Genomic DNA, 19,088 nt, shown 5'->3' on the forward strand with positions numbered 1-19,088 from the left:
GGAATCTGCAGAATAAATATCCAAACTGTATCTCCTTCTGATATCGTGCCAGTGATCTCCACTGGTCAAACCAAGCCAGAATCCAGAGGACAAAAGAACTCATAAATAAGGTTTATATAGGTCAGCCCCCAGGATACAGAGCAGGGTAGAAAAGGTGATTGAGAGGACCTAGAGAGGCAGATGAAGGAATCCATCACATCCCCCACTTAAGCATATAGTTTAGTGAAAATCACCTTTCAATTTGAAAATAACGTGGTGGATGTTTTTTTTTTTATTCAGCAGAACTAGAAAGCAATTTGTATGTTAAAGCATCTGTGGGAAAAAGGAACACACTAAACAAGACACTTGGACATGTGATAAGGTAAGAGAAATATTTATTTAATTTTGCACAAGAACGAGCTTATACTTAACAAATTCAACCAAATAATAATTAAGTGCAGTAAAACAAGGAAATAGGAATGACTTTTCCTGTCAGAAAATATTAAATAACCATGCCTGTGCGATATTTTTTATCATTACAAGAACTTGTGTCAGATTTCCTTTTAGAGTGTATACTGTACATAACACGTTCTAGCTTTTTTGCTTCGGAAAATATAATTAATTCACTGCCTTACATTAGATTTTTTTTTGCAGTGAGGAACCTAACTGCTTCGTGAAGATTCTGATCTAGAGAAAAATTTTCTGCACCAGTGAAGCTAGAGGCTTTCAAAGCTCTGATGGGTTCGGGCTTTATATCCAGGGCTCATGACGTCATGGTGTATATTCCACACCCATTCTTCTACACGGTGATGTCAGACACAGTAGAGGCAGGATTCTGATCTAGTTTTGCCCCAATAATTTTCCTTTTGTGATTTTCTCAAGCTCCAAAAATGTCATAATTCAAAGTCCACTCAGCTATTAACAAAGCTGCACTTAGCTGCCTACAAATCATCCACTTTAAGTTTTAACTTTTTAATTTTATTTTTATCTTTTTTTTCTTTTTTTGGTCTTTTTAATGAAAGAACATTCTTTGAACAGAAATCTCCTGTGAGACAGTTAACGTCACAGTTCCTGAAGGCACTGTGGATCCACTGAGCAACAGATGTGGCCATTCTAGGAAAAAGAAGGGGGGGAAGAAAAACATTGTATGAATTTTTAAGCCATTAGTAAATACTCACACTGATTGGCTGGTACACACAAACATAACTATATGGTTTGTTTGTTATTTCTGCATCCTTGGAAGTTCGATCCAATGGCCCCATCACTTTTCATGTCTCTCATATGGTAGAACTAATTATGTCCAGTTATTTGTGGCAAATTGTAGGCTAGCTTTATTTACCCTATGGCATTCTCTTATATCACATTTGTTCTTTTATTTATGTATCCACAAAATATGCATTGAGTATATTGAGTCCTAGATACGAGTATATTGATGAATAAAGCAGACATGGTTACTACCCTCATAGGGCAGGGCTTATAGTTTTTCTGGGGGTATGAAACTAATAAATATCAAGCAAAAATGCAATAAAAAATTGTGGCAAGTACTAGAAAGGAAAGAAACTAGGTGGTGTCATGAGAATGATAAAAGATGGGCTGCTTAGATTGGGTGGTGAGGGGAGAGTTCTCTGTAGAAGTGATATTTAAGCCAGACCTCAAGACAGCTGTATGAAAAGGTAGACCAGAACCACGGGGAATAGTATGAGTAAGGCTTTGAAGTTAAATGAGTTCTGTGTAGTTAAGAAATGAAAAAGGTCTGGATAAGAATTTTAAACTGGTGAAGAAAACAGTGTAGAGATAAAGTAGGAAAAATAGGCAGGGAAGGGCCAGCTATGCATTAGTTTTTATAACAAAATAATATAGTATTTTGTGACTCCGTATGGTGAACACACAATGTGATATATAAATGATATATTACAGAATTGTACACTTGAAACCTATGCAAATTTACTAACCATTGTCACCCCAATAAACTAATTAAAAAATAATATAGTGTATTACAAAAAGTAAAAAGCTTCATATCTTATTCTTTTGATTCCTTGTACACTTACTTCAACTAGCTAACAGATAATAATGATGATATTATTACTACAATCGTAAAAGGATAATACCCTTCTATTTTCCAAGTGCGTATTCTGTAGACACATTACAGGCACTCTAAATACATTATCTAATTTCAACCTCACAGCATTCCCAGTAGATTCACTATAAATAGTCACACTTCTTAGGTTCAAAAACCGAAGATTAGAAAGCTTAAATATCATATCCAAAATTGTACAGCTAACAAATGGTATATCTGGAACAAAAATTCAGGTTAGTCTGACTCTAAAATTCATCCTCTATTCAATATTTTCTCAAATAATTGACTTTAGATCATTAAAAATGTATTATACTTTAATATAATAAAATCAAAAGTGTCTGTTCCTATAAGATAAAACTTAAAAAAAGAAAAGATTTTTATACTTTAGGCTTTGTTGAAGCATACCAAATAAGGAAAAATACAATCTATATCCAACCTAATCCTCTTTCTTTATAAATTATTATTAAGCAGTGTTCTTACTCTGACAGCAAGAGAGAGTCTCAAACATCCTTTGGATCTCTAGTGGCATTTTAAAGCTTTGTCATCATGCTCAGAGGGAGAGATTTATTTTTTTTAACCATAATCTGATTACATGATTTTTCCCAATCCATTGGCCTAATGAAATGAGGGGTGTACCAGTTCCTGAGAGTATCAGTTCCTCAAGTGGTATGACTTTTGAGCAGAGAGTTAAGGAATTTCTGGAGCCTTTTGCCACCGAGTATGTGAAAGTAGCACTAGAATCCTATGGGGGAGAAATCACTAGTATGGTTCCAATGAGCATTTTTTAGGAAAGGACTGTATATTTCCCCAAATCTTCCAGGAATGTTTTCCTTATTCCATATCAATATGTTCTGCTATAACAAGATAAATGCTGTATAAACCATATCATTGGAAGCCTCTCAATTAGGGAAACATACTTCATGCACGAAAGATATTAAAGATACTAATGAAACATCCCATTGGGGTTCTGGTTTCAGTAATGGCATAGTTGTTTATATGAGACTAACCCAGCCACAGACAACTATAAAGTCTGGACAAAAAATAAAATAACTATTTGAAGCAATGGAAAGTGACACTGGAGGGGTTTCAGTTTTTGTAAGAAGAGAAATGTACTTGTGATGTTCATTTTTACTTGGCATTTCCCCTTAGGGTACTCCCTAGACTGTGCCGCTTACGGTAAGTACAACTCAAGCAGAAAGCCACAATCTGATAGGTCCTAGATGTCACAGAACAACTTCTAGGGATGTTGGAGTAGATGGAAATTCAGGAGGAAATATCTAGATAGGAGGAAGTGGGTCAGCATATAAATGTCCATCAAATCTTTGACTGACGGGGTTTTGAATAGCAGAGAAGACTTTAAATAGACAGAGTCACAGTTTAAGGGTTGAAAGGTCTGAGCAAAAATTTCAGGTGCTGCTCATTGTGTGTAGCAGTGTTTAAAACCAGGGTTTAAAGCAATAATTGATGTAAAACACAGTGTTATGTTATATTATATTATATTATATTATATTATATTATATTATATTATATCTGGTCTTATATTATATTAAGAACAGGTCTTACGTTAACTTTTGCTCCAAAAGACACATTAGAGCTGATGGTCCAGCTAGGTCTTATTTTCAGGGAAACACAGTATTACTGAACTGTATACTTGAAACCTATGTAACTTTATTAACAACTGTCACCCCAATAAACTTTAACTTAAAAATAAATGATGGTAAACCTCAGCAGAGAAATGAAACTATACATAGAATTAAGTGGAAATTTTAGAACTGAAAAGGGCAATATCTGAAGTGAAAAATTCACTGGATGGGTTTAATTGATTAGAGATGACAGAAGAAACAGTCAGAAATTTGAAGACCAAACAATAGAAATTATCCTTAAAACAACGAAAAAAATATTGAAATAAAAATAGAGCCTCAGTGACCTTCAGGATATTTTAAACCACATTACATATGTATACTTGGAGTCCCAGAGACTAGAAAGGAGAAAATGTGGCAGACAAAATATCTGAAGTAACAATGGCCTGATTTTTCTAAAAATTTGGAGAAAGAACATCCATTTAGGTATTGAAAAACTCAGAAAACACCAAAGAGGATTAAGACCAAAAAAAAAAAAAAATCACACCTAAATGCATCATAGTCAACTTCTAAAATCCAAGGCTAGAGAGAGAATTGTGAGAGGAGACGTAGGATAAAAGGACATATTGCAGACTAGAGAAAAAAAATATAGATAGCTGAATCCTTACCAGAATAAATGGAGACTAGAAAACAATAGAGTATCACCTTTAAATTTCTGGGAACAAATCTGTCAATCCTGAATTCTGAATTTAGTAAAAATATCTTTCAAAAATAAAGACGTTTTCAGATAAATGTAAGTTGGGAGGATTTATTACCAGTAGATCTGCAACGTGGAAAATGCTAAAGAAAATTATTCAGGCTAAAGGAAAATGACATCAGATGGAGACTCATAAATGTAAGAAGAAATCGAAGGGGGGTGGGGAGAGGGAGATGAGGGTAAGGCGGATCAAATACATGGTGATGGAAGGAGAACTGACTCTGGGTGGTGAACACACAATGGGATTTATAGATGATGTAATAGAGAATTGTACACCTGAAATCTATGTAATTTCACTAACAATTGTCACCCCAATAAATTGGAAAAAAAAAGAAAGCACCAGAAATGGTAAATATGTGGATAAATATAAAGTATAGCATTTTTTTTTCATCCCTTAATTTCCTTAAAAGATATTTGACTATTGAAAGCAAAAATAATAAGATGAAATTTTAGGGTTTACAGTGTAAAATAATTATAAGCCTAAGGGGTGTAATTATATTATTCCAAAGTTATTACATTTTATGTGAAGTAGAATAATATTAAATCTTATTATATTGTAATAAAGTAATAGTAATATATTGTATTTCTAGGCTAGCAACTAAAATAATAACAGAGTTATAGTTAAAAATCCAAAAGAACAATTAAAATAGAATAATATAAAAATGTAAATAAACAAATAGAAGGAAGAAATGCATGAATAGGAATATATAAATAGATGGGACAAATAGAAAACAAATGGCAAAACGGTAGCTCTAAATCCATCAATGTCAAAAATTACATTAAATGTAAACAGACTAAATACTTCAATCAAAAAATGAGATTGTCACACTGGATTAAAAGGTAAGAACTAATTACACATTATCTATAAAAAATGCACTTAAGTATAAAACCATAGATAGTTTGAAAGTGTGTGGATCAAAACAATATGCTGTGTGGCTAAATGAATACAGACAAAATTGACTCCAAGCCTAGTAGTCTTGCTAGAGATAAGAAGGGACATCACATAATGATAAAAAGTTCAATTACAGAAGACATAAGAGTACATACTGTGTGATTACAGTTATATGAAATTTTAAAACAGGCTCTACTTAATATTTAATATTTTTTCCATGTGGGATTTGTTTTGGTACGTAATAGCATATAAAATCACTTCCCTCACATTGCTGTCCATCCATTCAAATATTTGTAGAATATTCCTTTTTTCCTGCATTGAACTGCAAAGCTCTCCTGATCATCTATTAAAGTCTTCACTATAATGTTGCCCATTTATGGATATTTGTTTCCATAGATAGATCTAATTATCTGTTCTAATATTGGTACAGAGGTCTACTTTCAAAACTTTAAGTGCTGTTTCTGATAGATGAAGGCAACATTTAGGAAGTTAGTAGCTCCATCCTTATAAAACTATTTTTTTTCTACACTTCAATTATTTCAATATTACATCTAGAGTCTCCCCAGGAGTTAAAAGTGGCCACCCGGTTTCCAGTTTCCAAAGTGTCCTGCTCAATGTTTATTTACTAAAGAAAATGACCCTCTAGTCCCTCCTCCCTCGTTATTTCTCAACTAGATAGATCCCTCTCTTATTTAGAGCTCAAAGCATAATAGTCTGATAGCACTCTGACCCATCATGAGAGTGTGTCCTCTCAGATTTAGGAAAGGCAACCTCAGTAATTCACTTTTAACTCAAGAGTTTAACTTCTGAGTGGAGGGAATATTTTTTTTAACTTAAGCAAATTAAATTTAAATACATCTTTAAAAGGCAAGGGAAATTTTTACCCTATTCCACCCAGCCAACTCCGAATTATTCAGATATCCTCTCCAATGTCATTTCTTCAGGAAGTAACTGGTTCAAATGTCGTGCAGCCTCTTGGCTACAGTGTGCCTTTCCTTCGAGCATCCATCACAGTTTGCAATGTTGTCTTTATTTGTTTCATGACTTCACTAATGTCTATTTACTCCAACATCAACAATAACAGCCAATGTATTTTGAGTGCTTACTCTGATTCCAGACACTGAATTCTTTACCTAAAGTCCTGCTTTGTCCAGTAGAAAATTCTGTGTTGATAGAAAAGTTCTCTGTATGTGCTGTCTAATAGGATAGTCACTAGCCACATGTGAGGCTACTGAGCAGCTGAAGTGTGCCTAGTTGACTGAGAAATTTAATTTTAATTTAATTTAATTTTAATTAAATAGCTACATGTGGCTACTGACCACTATACTGAATAGCACAGCTCTAGACAATAAGATGTTAGGCAATAATTTCCAGGAATGATTGTGACTGTTTTTGCTTATCATTATACCCCTGGTACTAGCACAATACCCCACACAATTTGTATTTATTGACTAAAGTGAATAAGCCAGAGAGGGGTCCTATGGGGAGATAAGTAAAAATGGTGCTCTGAAAACACCAAATTAGAAGACTGCTTACCTCCAATTCAATATCTGGAGCCTGTTTTGCATAAATTTTAATTTTTAAATAATACAAATATAAACATAATAAAAATGAGTATTGGGGATAAATTTGGCAAAATTGAGTAGATTATAACAATTCACATTTAATAAGGGGATAGGAAAACAATCAAATAGCAACTTCTGATAATTAGCACTTACCTGACAAAAAGTGAATTTAATGCCAAAATACTCTTTCTGGAATACATTCCTACCACGAATCAAACAAAATTCTAGTAGTTGTATATAAGGCAGTGATTGACAAGCTTATTATGCTCCTTAGCCCAGAAAACACTCTAATGTTTTTCTGCCTATTACTTAATGCATTTTTCTTATTGAACGTATCTGTCTGAGCCATAGTTGGTGTGCTTTTCATCCCATTACGTGATATGTATTTTTGTTGTCACTGCTCAAAACAATTAGATTAAGAGTGTAAGGGGACTCAACTCTGGTAATTAAATGTCAGAAAGTATTTCCCTGTTGGTCATTAATGCTGAAGTGTCTAGATATGAACTGTTAAATGTACTTATACTAAATGTATATTAAAACAACATTGCACATACATTATAATAACTTTTATTAGTATAATAACTTTCAAATTTGCTAATGCAGTTTCAAAAAACAACATTAACTATCCACTCAGAAAACTCTGCTTGATTGACAAATTGCATTGATTGAACAAGCTAGAAATTTTGGTTTGAAATAAATAATAGTATCTCAAAGCTTAAAGCATTTTATATTTCTTTATCCTGTTACATCAAGCCATTCTAGTAAGAATTTGCACTGAGTGAATCTGAATTAAATTGCTCTAACTATTGAAAATTGTTTTTAAATGGAAATGCTCACTTTGAAAAACAGAGTTGTGTTGTGCTGGGAAAAATTTGACATCTTTGCTCTCTTGTTGTTAAGACTTCCAGATTTTTTAACTTAGTTTTAGTGTTGATTTCAAAATTATGACCATGAAAAACAGTGACCTGTAAATCAAATGTTTGTAGAAATAATCATCAAAGTAGAATGCTTTCAACTTTGTCAATATACTCTGTCTACATGATTTGTATTTTTGTTCTCATTGAAGAGATACAATGCTCTATTTTTCTACAGTAATAAGAAGGAAAATCTTGATGATTTATGTCCAACTGCAAAAATAAAATATGGTAAATAACAGATCTTAAAATTTTCAACTCAGTGTAACTGACCACAGCAAACCAAGAAATATGCCCATTTTTGCTTTATTGATTTTCACTTTGGAAAATGTAATGTATCTACTTTGTCAACATATCTTACAGACCTCATAAAAGGACCAGATAAAAATCAATAAAATAATAAAATAATATCATCCTCTATTATGAAAGAAGAAACAGGAAGTTTGGTGTTGTAGGTTTATTTTTAAAGAGGTGTACACTTAGATATTTTAGGGTAATTTAAGTAGGTTGCTTCTGTTCTGGTGATAGAAATAAGTGATCATTCGGTGTCTGGCGGTGCACCACCTTCTCCCTGCACACGCATTGGGGGATGCGCATGACATTCAGTACTAACAAATCTGAGTAGCACTTCTCCCACCTCTCTTTGAACAATAAATAGGAAATAAAATGCTTCCCATTGGCAGGTTAAGCAAGCACGTGACCATCTATGAGGTCTGGGTGCAGCTGGCCAGGTGCTCCCGACCTGAATTTGATGGGCTTTACCTTGCACTGGCAGAGAGTACACTCGGTGCCATGTTTGATCCAAGAGGAGCCAGTGAAGCGAACCACATTCATCTCATCCAGGCAAGTTTTGGTGATGTCATTGCGGATGGTGTCGGCCTGGCAAGGGTCAGTGACACAGCGCGGGCAGCACTCGTTCTCGGGGAGCACACTGAATTCGCACTCCACCTCTGGGCAAGTCAGGGGCCAACAGTCAACTTCCCCTTGCTGTAAGGAAAGCAGACATGCAAGGGCCCAGAGAGAAGGAGGACAGGATGGAGGGAGGGGAGGGGATGGGAGAGAGACGGGGGAGGGAGCACGACTTTTACTGCATACTCAGTTTATCTGATGGACATTTATACTCAGGCCTTCAAAGCCATAATCAGAGCGATGAGGTCTATAATGAGGCTGGATTGTCATTTCGTTCTCAACAATTTAAACAAGAACAACAGCAAAGCGAAAGCAAAAAACATTCTCTTCAAATAATCAAATGTGCACACCCCCATCTTTCCAAAGAAAAAGGAGAATGATTTACTATGGAAGAGATTTTTATTTAACTTTTTGCCTACGAGAGGCTTTTTTTAGTTCTTTTGATATTTTCCCCCTAACTTTACATTTATTCCCTTCTGCATAAAAAAAAGTTGTGTCTATTTATGAGAAAATAAACTAATATATGAAGGGAATTTGACAGTTTTTATTTGTTTATTTATATATTTCTCAGTGTAGGGATTTTGGGGAAAAATAATTAGGAACTGCTATCAGTCTTTTTTATTCCACCTGGGAAAATTGTGTGAACTGGATCTTTCTAAAATGTAGTTCCCACCTGTTTCCTATTTTCTTCATAATTCTGAATCTCATGGTTTTGGAGATGAAAGCATCCTTCAGGCACAAAAACTGACCTTGTTCTTTCAATTGATTTTTTGGGTTGAAAGTATAAAAAGAAAGCAACAAAAAAGCCCTGCCTTAAAAGTATCCTCAAAACTAGCCAGAACTTTAAAGGTAGCTTCTGAGAAACTTTCTTCTATGAAGACATGTAGACCAAATTTCCTTTCCATTTACACCACTAGAAAGAAATAAGAAATTTAGTCACATGAAAAAAAAAGGTGTTTTCTTTACCAAGTCTATATTTTCTTTTTTATCTACTGTTTCCAGTAGAATTTTCATAAATATATATAGACATTCAATTCTAACGTTCTAATAAGTATATATTACATATCCATGTAAGTATAAAACAGGGTGCCCACCAGAATAGCACCAACAGTAACAATCTTTAGAAGGAAAAAAATGGCTTGTTTTTGTTTTTGTTTTTCTAAGAGCACGAATGATAGAAATAGATTAATGAAAGTTCTACTTGGAAACAAAAATGATTCTTTTTTTTAATGAGTGCCATTGTTCTCTTCATAGAAAGTATTTAGGGAGTCCTTAGTACACACCATTCGGTGTTCTAGATGCTGGAGTGTAAGTGTGGCCTACACTGAATGAGGCTGAGAAACTGGGAGGGCCTTTTCTCTTTGGTTCTGGACGTACTCCTGAAAGACACACAACATGGTGCTTCACCCCAGAATACTTCTCAGGTCCCGACTATCACCACCATCTTGTCACCCTAACCAAGCTCACTTTTCATAACTGCCGACACTCTGGCCAGGTGCTACATACTGGTCGATGGGGGAGGGCCAGTTTGCCTTCCTGTTTAGATTCTGGGCCTACATTCTTCCTGTACTTCGTGTAACTAAACTTACCAAGCAGCGGCATTGTTGGCAATTCTGGACCCAGGTGTCACCACTGTTGTATAGGGTTTCTCCATTTTGATGGAGGCACTGACTGCTAAGCCTTGGGTCACATTCAGGGCAGCAAAAAAGGTCAACCGTGGGGTTCTCACAGTCACAGACCATCCGTCGACACATTACAAATCCATTCTGTAATTGAGAAGAAAATAAAGCAGTTACTTAAAGCCTCCATTTCTCAATATGCTAATATCATATATATGTGTGTGATTGTATGTGTATACACATATATACACACATATATAATATATATTATATTTATATATTGTGCATATAAAATCTCAGACGCTGATTTGAAAGTTGAGATAATTCACACCATTTACCCAATATAATTGATTTTCATTAAAGTTCCATTTTACAGCTAACACAGAAATTACGCAAGCTACAAAACTTCCAATTTCCTTTCCACAGGAAAGAGAAAGTTTCCAGAAATGGCCAGTATAAAACGATAAAATGATAATGATAACTACCACATGGTCCTTATATGTGTGTGTGTGTGTGTGTGTGTGTGTATGTATGTATGTATATATATATATATATATATATATATATATATATATATATGTTTGTTTATTGCACAGAAATTGAATGCTAACTAAATTTTGTTTTGTGTGAGGGCATGTGTGTTTGTATTTGGTTCTAGTCAACAAGTCTTAAGTATTATTAAGTTTCTGAAATATTTTAGACCTTATGTTTTTGTGCAAACTGTTGTCAATCTCTTGCATAATAATTGAGTCCTCGATACATAGAATTATTATTTAACTATAATTTAACTCTCTAGGTTAATAATTTAACTCAACTAGGTACATAAGACATCTCTTTAAAATTGAAATATAGCTCAAACAGATATTTTTCATTCCTAGTCCATAGCATGTCCATCTGTCTTCATTTATGCATTTATTCAAATGTGATATTATGACTATGGAAACCATAGCTTGTTAGCAACAGAATGTTATCAACAGGTGAATCCATAAAACACATTGTGGTATTTCCATATAATGAAATACTATTCAACAATAAAAAGGAACGGTTTACTGATATATGTCACGAATATAAATGAACTTCAAAACATAATGCTGAGAGAAATAGGCAAGACACATAAAAGCATGCACTATATGATTCCATTTATATGAGGCTCTAGAAAACAGAAATCTAATCTATAATGACTGGAAACGGTGTTTGCTTGGGCCTGGGGGTATAGAACTAATTAAGAAAGAACAGGGGCAACATTTCAGATAGATGAAAATGTTTTATTATGTTAATTCTGATGGTGGTTAAATGGATGTATGCATTTTTTTAAGTTCATTAAGTTGTACAGTTGAAATATACGCAAATTACACCTCAATAAAAAAATATTGAAGTTTTTTATTTGTACCAACCTGACATGAGCACACAGAGCACCGATCATTTTCCAACACCCAAATCTGACCATTGTGCTTAACTTTTCCATCATGGATGCAGTCCCCTGTACAGTTCTTTCCATGAGGACATCGGCAATCATATCCACCATCCAAGTTAAAGCAAATGGTATCATTGGCACAGCTGTGCCTGCCGGTTCCACACTCATCAATATCTACAGCCAAGAAAAAGCAGCAGAATTCAATGTGCTTAGAATATACTCAGTTTCAAACAACTGCAAACAGGCAAGTTGTCTCCTGACATATACGTAGTAGTCAACTGTAAATTAATTTTCATCTTACTGGCATGCATTTTCTACATATTGCTGACAAAAGCAATGTTAATCATCTAGGGATTTCACAAGAAAATATTATCATGCTTGACATCAAACACCAAATAACCTTGGTCAGATTTTTAACTTTTATACCTCTGTAAATACCATTAGGCTATATAAAACACTCATTATTCTTTTTATTAGTTGCAGGTGTACAAAACAATGTAGTAGTTAGACATTTATACCCCTCAAAGATAACCCCCCTCCCCCAATCTACTACCCCTCTGACATTGTATATAGCTATTACAGTTCCATTGACTCTATTCCCTATGCTGTACTCCACATCCTGTGACCACATATATATGTGTACATATATATATATATATATATATATATATATATATATACATATATATATACACACACACACATATATACATATAGTCCTATTCTTAACTTTCAAAAAATACAACTGTAATTTAATATATTTGTATTTTTTGAAAGTTAAATATAGGACTCAATTTATCAAACAAAAACAGTTTGGCAGTGGAAATTCTAAAAGCACCAATAATATTTTATTGGGGAAATTATCCTCAATGTTAAAATGGTACTTATGGAAAATCCTTTCTTAGTGGGAGATAAAACGTCATGGGAACCCTGAGGCGTTTTATTGTTTCAAGCCCTATTCTCACAACCATGTCACCCACATGTACGCTCTTCTCAGGGTTCTGATGCAGTGTCCTTCACTTACAGTCCAGGTATTTTCATACTGTTCTTACACCCTGCCCCTCACTCATGAAAGGGAAAAGTACCATCAGCAATTACCATGGCTCTCACAAAGAATCCACCACTTCTTAACTTTTTCATTTCAGATTATCATTTCATCTCCTGCCTGACTCAATTGGCAACTGCCCATTCTTCACCCGACCTCACCTAATTCATGGCAATCACAGCCTAAAGCATTTTCATACAGATGAAAAGCAAACATCTTGACCCACAGATCAGGTCCATAGGAGGAGACGTGATTCATTTTATTTGTCCCAGTAATTTAAAGGTCACAAGCCAAAATACATTTCAGGGATATTGTATGAGGGGCAGTAAGCAGTTATTTCCCATTTCATCTGTTTCCTCTGAGTAAAGGTCAAGAAAGAATGAATTAAATCTCAGCAGGAAAAGTAGGTTGGAGAAGAGATGGAATGCACAGCTTTTAACTAGGGGAAATGTACACCTATTTTACTTCAATTTTCAAAAAAATAGAGTAGTAAATATCTTCCTTAAGTAGTTTGATTTCAACAACATTGGAGACATGGGCTAGTCAAGATTATACATTAGCTATATTTAAATTTTTAAACACTTATATTCTGTGATGTATGCATTCCTGAAAATAAGCCACATGATATATTTCTATTTACCTTGATTTTTTTTAATAGCTCCCATCTCAACAAAACCAATGAATTGAGACAATAACTGAAAGGTTTTATTATAATTACAATGAACTCTATTAGCTTGATTTGCCAAGGACAATGATCCTTATAATTATAGATGATGATCAAAAGGAGAACTGTTAGCCAGTATGAGGATACTTTAAAAATATTTTTAAGGTACATTGGTTAATATATATTTTTTCAGATTACAGGAAATTTTCTCTTGGTACTGGAAATGACAATTTTAAAGTAGCTCTGTATTTGTTCTATTCAGAATAATAAGGTATATTTGATGAGTTGATCTTTGTCTCCTATTAAATATTCTTGTAACTAGAAATTATAGTAAGCAGGAAAAACATTAAACGTTATTTGGTCTCTATGACCACAAACTCTACAAATACCTCTTACTACATAGCCCTTTAAATACACACTGTAAGGACATTATTTCATCAACGGCAGTGGCTGGATTTTTACAATTGTTTCATTTTGCCTGACATTTAAAATAAAAGCTCTGATTATAATAAAAGCTGCATTTTTTTCCCTTAAAGGTACAGAGAGTCTTTGAATTTGCTGCAGAAGACAAAGATAAGAAGATGTCCATGCACAAAAAGAATACATGTTCTTAAATAAAGTGCACTTATAATAAAGAACTAGAATGAAAAGTTACAATAATGGTTGACATGTAATACATGGAGAAATGTGCAGGCAGAAAGATCATAATGGACTGTTACCTTTTGTTATCCAATGGGATTTGAATTAATCTTAACTCATCTTGCCTTTCCTGTTTATCTACACTAAGTTTCCCAATGCAGAGGCTATTTTCAATTTAATGGTAATATAGAATTTTGGAATTCATTTTTACATATAGTTTTATTATAAGAAAGGTTCCTAAATTAAATATGCATAAAGGGTATATAGTTTGCTTTGACAAAGCTACTAAGCTACTATAAAAATTGCAACTTTAAAAATATATGTAAGGAACTCATACAACTCAACAACAAAAAAACCAAACATTCCAATTAAAAAACGGGCAGAGGACCTGAATAGACATTTCTCCAAAGAGGACATACAGATGGCCAACAGACATATGAAAGATGCTCAACATCCCTAATCATCAGAGAAATGCAAATAAAAACCACAATGTGATATCACCTCACCCCAGTTAGAACGGCTATCATCAACAAGACAAATAATAACAAGTGTTGGAGAGGCTGTGGAGAAAAAGGAACCCTCAGACACTGTTGGAGGGAATGCAGACTGGTGCAGCCGCTATGGAAGGCAGTGTGGAGGTTCCTCAAAAAACTAAGAATAGAATTACCATATGACCTGGCAATCTCTCTCCTGGATATCTACTCAAAAAATCTGAAAACATTTATCCATAAAGATATATGTGCTCCACTGTTCACCGCAGCTTCATTTATGGTGGCCAAGACATGGAAACAACCAAAGTGTATTTCGATAGATGATTGGATAAAGAAGAGTGGCATATATATACAATGAAATACTATTCTGCCATTAGAAAAGATGAAATAGTGCCATTTGCAACAACATAGATGGATTTTGAGATTATAATACTAAATGAAATAAGTCAGATAGAAAAAGTCGGAGCCATATGATTTCACTGATACCTGGGATATAAAACTGAAAACAACAAAGGAAAAAGACAAATAAAGAAACAAAAACTCATAGACATAGACAGTAATTTAGTGGTTACCAGAGGTTAAGGGGGAAAGAGGGTGGCAGATGAGGGTAAAGGGGATCCAATATATGGTGATGGAAAGAGAACTGACTCTGGGTGGTAAACACACAATTTGACATATAGATGATGTATTACAGAATTGTACACCTGAAATGTATGTAACTTTACTAATCATTGTCACCCAAATAAACTTTAATTAAAAAAAGAAAGTATCGATAACCTCACTAGTGAGTGACTGAAAAAATAATGTTGCTAAAACCAATGGTCAAATCTCAGTTCTTATCTAACTTGATCTAGCAGTAGCATTTGACACAATTTATTCCTTCTGGCTAATAAATTTTCTTTACTTGTTTCCTATCACATGCTTCCTTGGTAGCTTTTTGGGGATCTTTCTTCTGCTCACATACATACTCTGCAGGTGTGGAAATTAAACTATGAATAAGATTTAGCCAAGCAAAGAGATGGTGAAGAGTGGTCCAGTCAGAGAAAAGAGTGTGTCTGAAGCACAACGTTTAAAGTCATCAAGATATGTGGAAGGAACAGAATGTTGGTACGACTTGACTGTCTAGGGAAAGCAGAGTGGGTAAATATGCAGCTAAAAAGGTACTCAGGGCCCAAGTAAAGGTCATGTTATGAAATTAGAACTTTATCATAAAAACAATACAATGTCATTTTAAGGAACTGCAAAAAAAAATAATCATAATCAGATCTCCATTTTAGAAAGATTCTTTTGGTTTCATTTTGGTAAAGGGATTTCAGTGGATTACAACTTGAAGCCAGGAAACAAATTAATAGGCTGTTTTGGTAGCCCAGGCAAGAGATGGTCATATCATAAAAGCAAACACTTCTATAGTGGTGGTATTACCAGATTCTAAGTACTTTCATATAATGACTCATATGATCCTCTCAACAACTGGGAAGGTATAATTATTATCCCCATTGCCCAGTTCAGGAAATTGAGGCATAGAAATGTTGCTCAACTTTCTCAAGGTCACACAGTCATAAGGTATAGAGCCCAGATGGGAACCCAGACAGTCAGGCTCCAAGTCTGTGCTGTGAAGCACAATCCTGTATCGAATGGTAGCAGTGGGGATGCATAGAAAGAAATAGCAAAGAGAATCTTCCAAGAAAGAAACAATGAATATAAAGCAGTGTAGGGACTTGTTGGCTCCATAGATCAGGGAGAGGGACGGCTTGGAACATTTGGTTGATGATTATTTAGAGAAAGAAGAGCAAGACTTTGCTGAGAAGTGGAGTGTGTGGCACGGATGAGGAAAGACATGAGTTAGTTTAGTACATAGAATTATACTTTCCTCTGGGCTTCCAAGTAGAGCTGTCCAATAAGTAATTGGATATATGGGTCTGGAGTTCAGGAAAAAAACTGGGCCGAAATCTGAATTGGGTGAAGAAATACTTTTATTATTCCCTTTCTCAAAAATAGTCCTTCAGACTCAAATTCACACTTCTTAGTAAGGCATTTAAAGCTAGTTCCTTTGCTTGCACTCTCTTTCCCTATCTCAACTTGCCAATAATAGCATCATATTGAAGTCCTAAAACAAATGCTAGATACTTAAGTCTTTCTTGATCCCAAAGAGGAAATAATTTCTCTCTTTGTTTGCTTACAGCCCTGAATTTATATTTTTTTCTCAAGTATTTATCATTTTCAACCTGTACCTTTCTCCTCTATGAAGAAACTCACCATATTCTATCTTGTATAACAATTTTTGTTATATATTTCTTATCTCTTCTCTGGAGAAGTACCTCAAGGTAACTGTGCATATAATTAGTAACTACTTGTTGAGTTGAATTGAATTCATTTCATTTTGTCCTTTTTCTTGATTTAGGTTAAGGATTTATAGTATTTAGCTGGAACATATTACCAAAAAGATACTCTCCTATGAACGTTATTTCTTTTTGGTCTTATGAATTCAAAAACCTCACCAAGCTTACAGAGAATCCAGAAATTAAACCAATAAAGTGAAATGCATGAAACTAAAATATTACTATGTGGCAAAAAAAAAAAATGTCATGGCTTTATTCTCAGAGAAAGACAAATTTTGGGGCACAACAGAAATAATGATATGGATAAGGAAAATGGTATTCTGGCACATTACCTGAGGATTAAATCCTTATACCTCTGAGATAAGTGGGTGTACAAAACAGCATACACTATGTATGAATGTGGCTTATAAACTTGTGTGTTGTGGATTACACAACCGCAGCCCCCAAATAGTGAAACAGTGTATAGTATCTAATGATGTCTGCAAGTATGAATCTTATACTTCAAAGTAACTGTAAACACACTACTGTGCTTTGTTCCCTTCTGAAATGTTTTTTGTTGCTGTTCAGCAACAGAAAAATGGCACCTGCTCAGAAATAATCATACTCTTAAAACCGCATTCTTCTAAATACTAATATTACAATTCTACAAATCACTGAAATTGCAGTGAATTGGTAGGTGTTTAGAAGAAGCATTTTAGTCTTTTCTTTCTTATAACATAGATGGGTTCAGAACACATTGTCTTCGGAAAGAGTAGTAGATTTTTTTCTGCCAAACATTATAAATTCTATTAGAAGATGATAATAGAATCATCATTCCAGAACTGTGGTTATTAAAAAATAAGATTTTCCCATTGTTTCGGTGTTTATGGCATTTCCTTAAAGCCTTTTCTGTGTAAGCATCTCACAGAATTCTTTACTTCCCTATCTTCATCTTTATTATGTATTACTTTAATGGCTAGTTTAATGTTCCTGTTGTTGTCTGAACACTCATGAATGCATTAATTATGTTTTGTCCTGATCACCACTGCATATATTTCTAACATAGCTAGTATAAATCATACTATATCTGCTTTTAACATAGGTTTTGTTCCTAACATAACTTCTGATTAAAATCATACATCTCAATAATTTTTATTATAAAAATAAAGATATCATGTACTGTGTGCCAAGAAGTGTTGTAAACCCTGAAGACTGACAACTAAACAAATTCCATGACTCTTGAAGCTTATGTTTTATAGCAGATAATAAGGAAGTAAACAAATCAATACATACAATCATTTTGGGTAATTTATAATTTGTATGCAGAAAAGTGAAGCAGAGTAAGTGAATAGCATCAGGGGTAGGACGCTATTTGAAATTGGGAGTCCAGGGAAAGACATATTAGAGGAAATCTGAATTAAATGAAAGAAGAAGCATGTAAAGATCTGGGGAAAGACCATTCCAGACAAAAAGAACAGCAGATGAGAAGGGAATCAGTTTGGTATATTTGAGAAATGTCAAGAAAGCCAAGTACCCATATCATGTAGACCCTTGTAAACCATTGTTAGGGTATGAATCTTACTCTTACCTGGAGAGTGAAAGGAGGAGCCTGTAGGGTTTATGAGAAAGTCAGGAGAGAGTGGTGTCCTCAAAACCAAGTGAATAACGTTGTTTCGAGAGGAAAAAATGATTGACGGGGCCTAACGACTCAGTTGTCAAGTAAAGAGAGTAATTAACCAGTGGGTTTGGCAAGATGACAATCGTTAGTAATCTTGAAAGGAAAGCATTCACTGGAGTAGTGCGACTAAAGTATCACTGGAAACAAGAAAACAGAGACACCAAGTCTAGAAAATTCAAAGAGCTTTGTTCTAAAAGAGAACAGAAAATGGAGGAAATGTTTGGACAATAAGGTGATGCAAAGCGAAGTTACTTTTTGTTTGTTTTTGTTTTATTTTTGAAAGATGGGTAGTATTCCAGGTACCTGTATGGTAAAAAGAATGATGCAATAGGAAAAGAGTATGTGTGACATGGAAGTGAAAATGCATAGTACAAGGGCAGAGAACTCATGTCAGGGGGGATGAAATGCAAGGTACAATGGAGGGTTTACTTTTTCATAGGAGAAATGAAACTTTAATGAAACAGGAGGGAGGGAAAGCAGCAGATACAGACATAAATGAGAGTCAGCTAATATAGTCTAGCACAAGTGAAGTACTTCTGTTTTTCCA

General features: G+C 34.3%; 1 protein-coding gene across 3 annotated transcripts in view; it reads right to left on the reverse strand.

Annotated features, from left to right (window-relative positions):
- Positions 1–357: 357 nt before the first annotated feature.
- The window catches only part of NELL2 (neural EGFL like 2), a 313,554-nt gene continuing 294,823 nt past the window's right edge, over positions 358–19,088 (reverse strand). For all 3 annotated transcript variants that reach the window (XM_081060876.1, XM_081060877.1, XM_081060875.1), the window contains exons 18-21: positions 11,687–11,880; positions 10,263–10,439; positions 8,527–8,751; positions 358–1,092 (exon numbers count right to left, since the gene is read on the reverse strand). In XM_081060876.1, coding sequence (XP_080917002.1) covers positions 1,042–1,092; positions 8,527–8,751; positions 10,263–10,439; positions 11,687–11,880 — 647 coding nt within the window. In that variant the 3' untranslated portion in view covers positions 358–1,041. The remainder of the gene's footprint in view (positions 1,093–8,526; positions 8,752–10,262; positions 10,440–11,686; positions 11,881–19,088) is intronic.

This window comes from Rhinolophus hipposideros, assembly GCF_964194185.1.
Source record: "Rhinolophus hipposideros genome assembly, chromosome: 9".
In the NCBI taxonomy this organism is placed as follows: Eukaryota; Metazoa; Chordata; class Mammalia; order Chiroptera; family Rhinolophidae; genus Rhinolophus; species Rhinolophus hipposideros.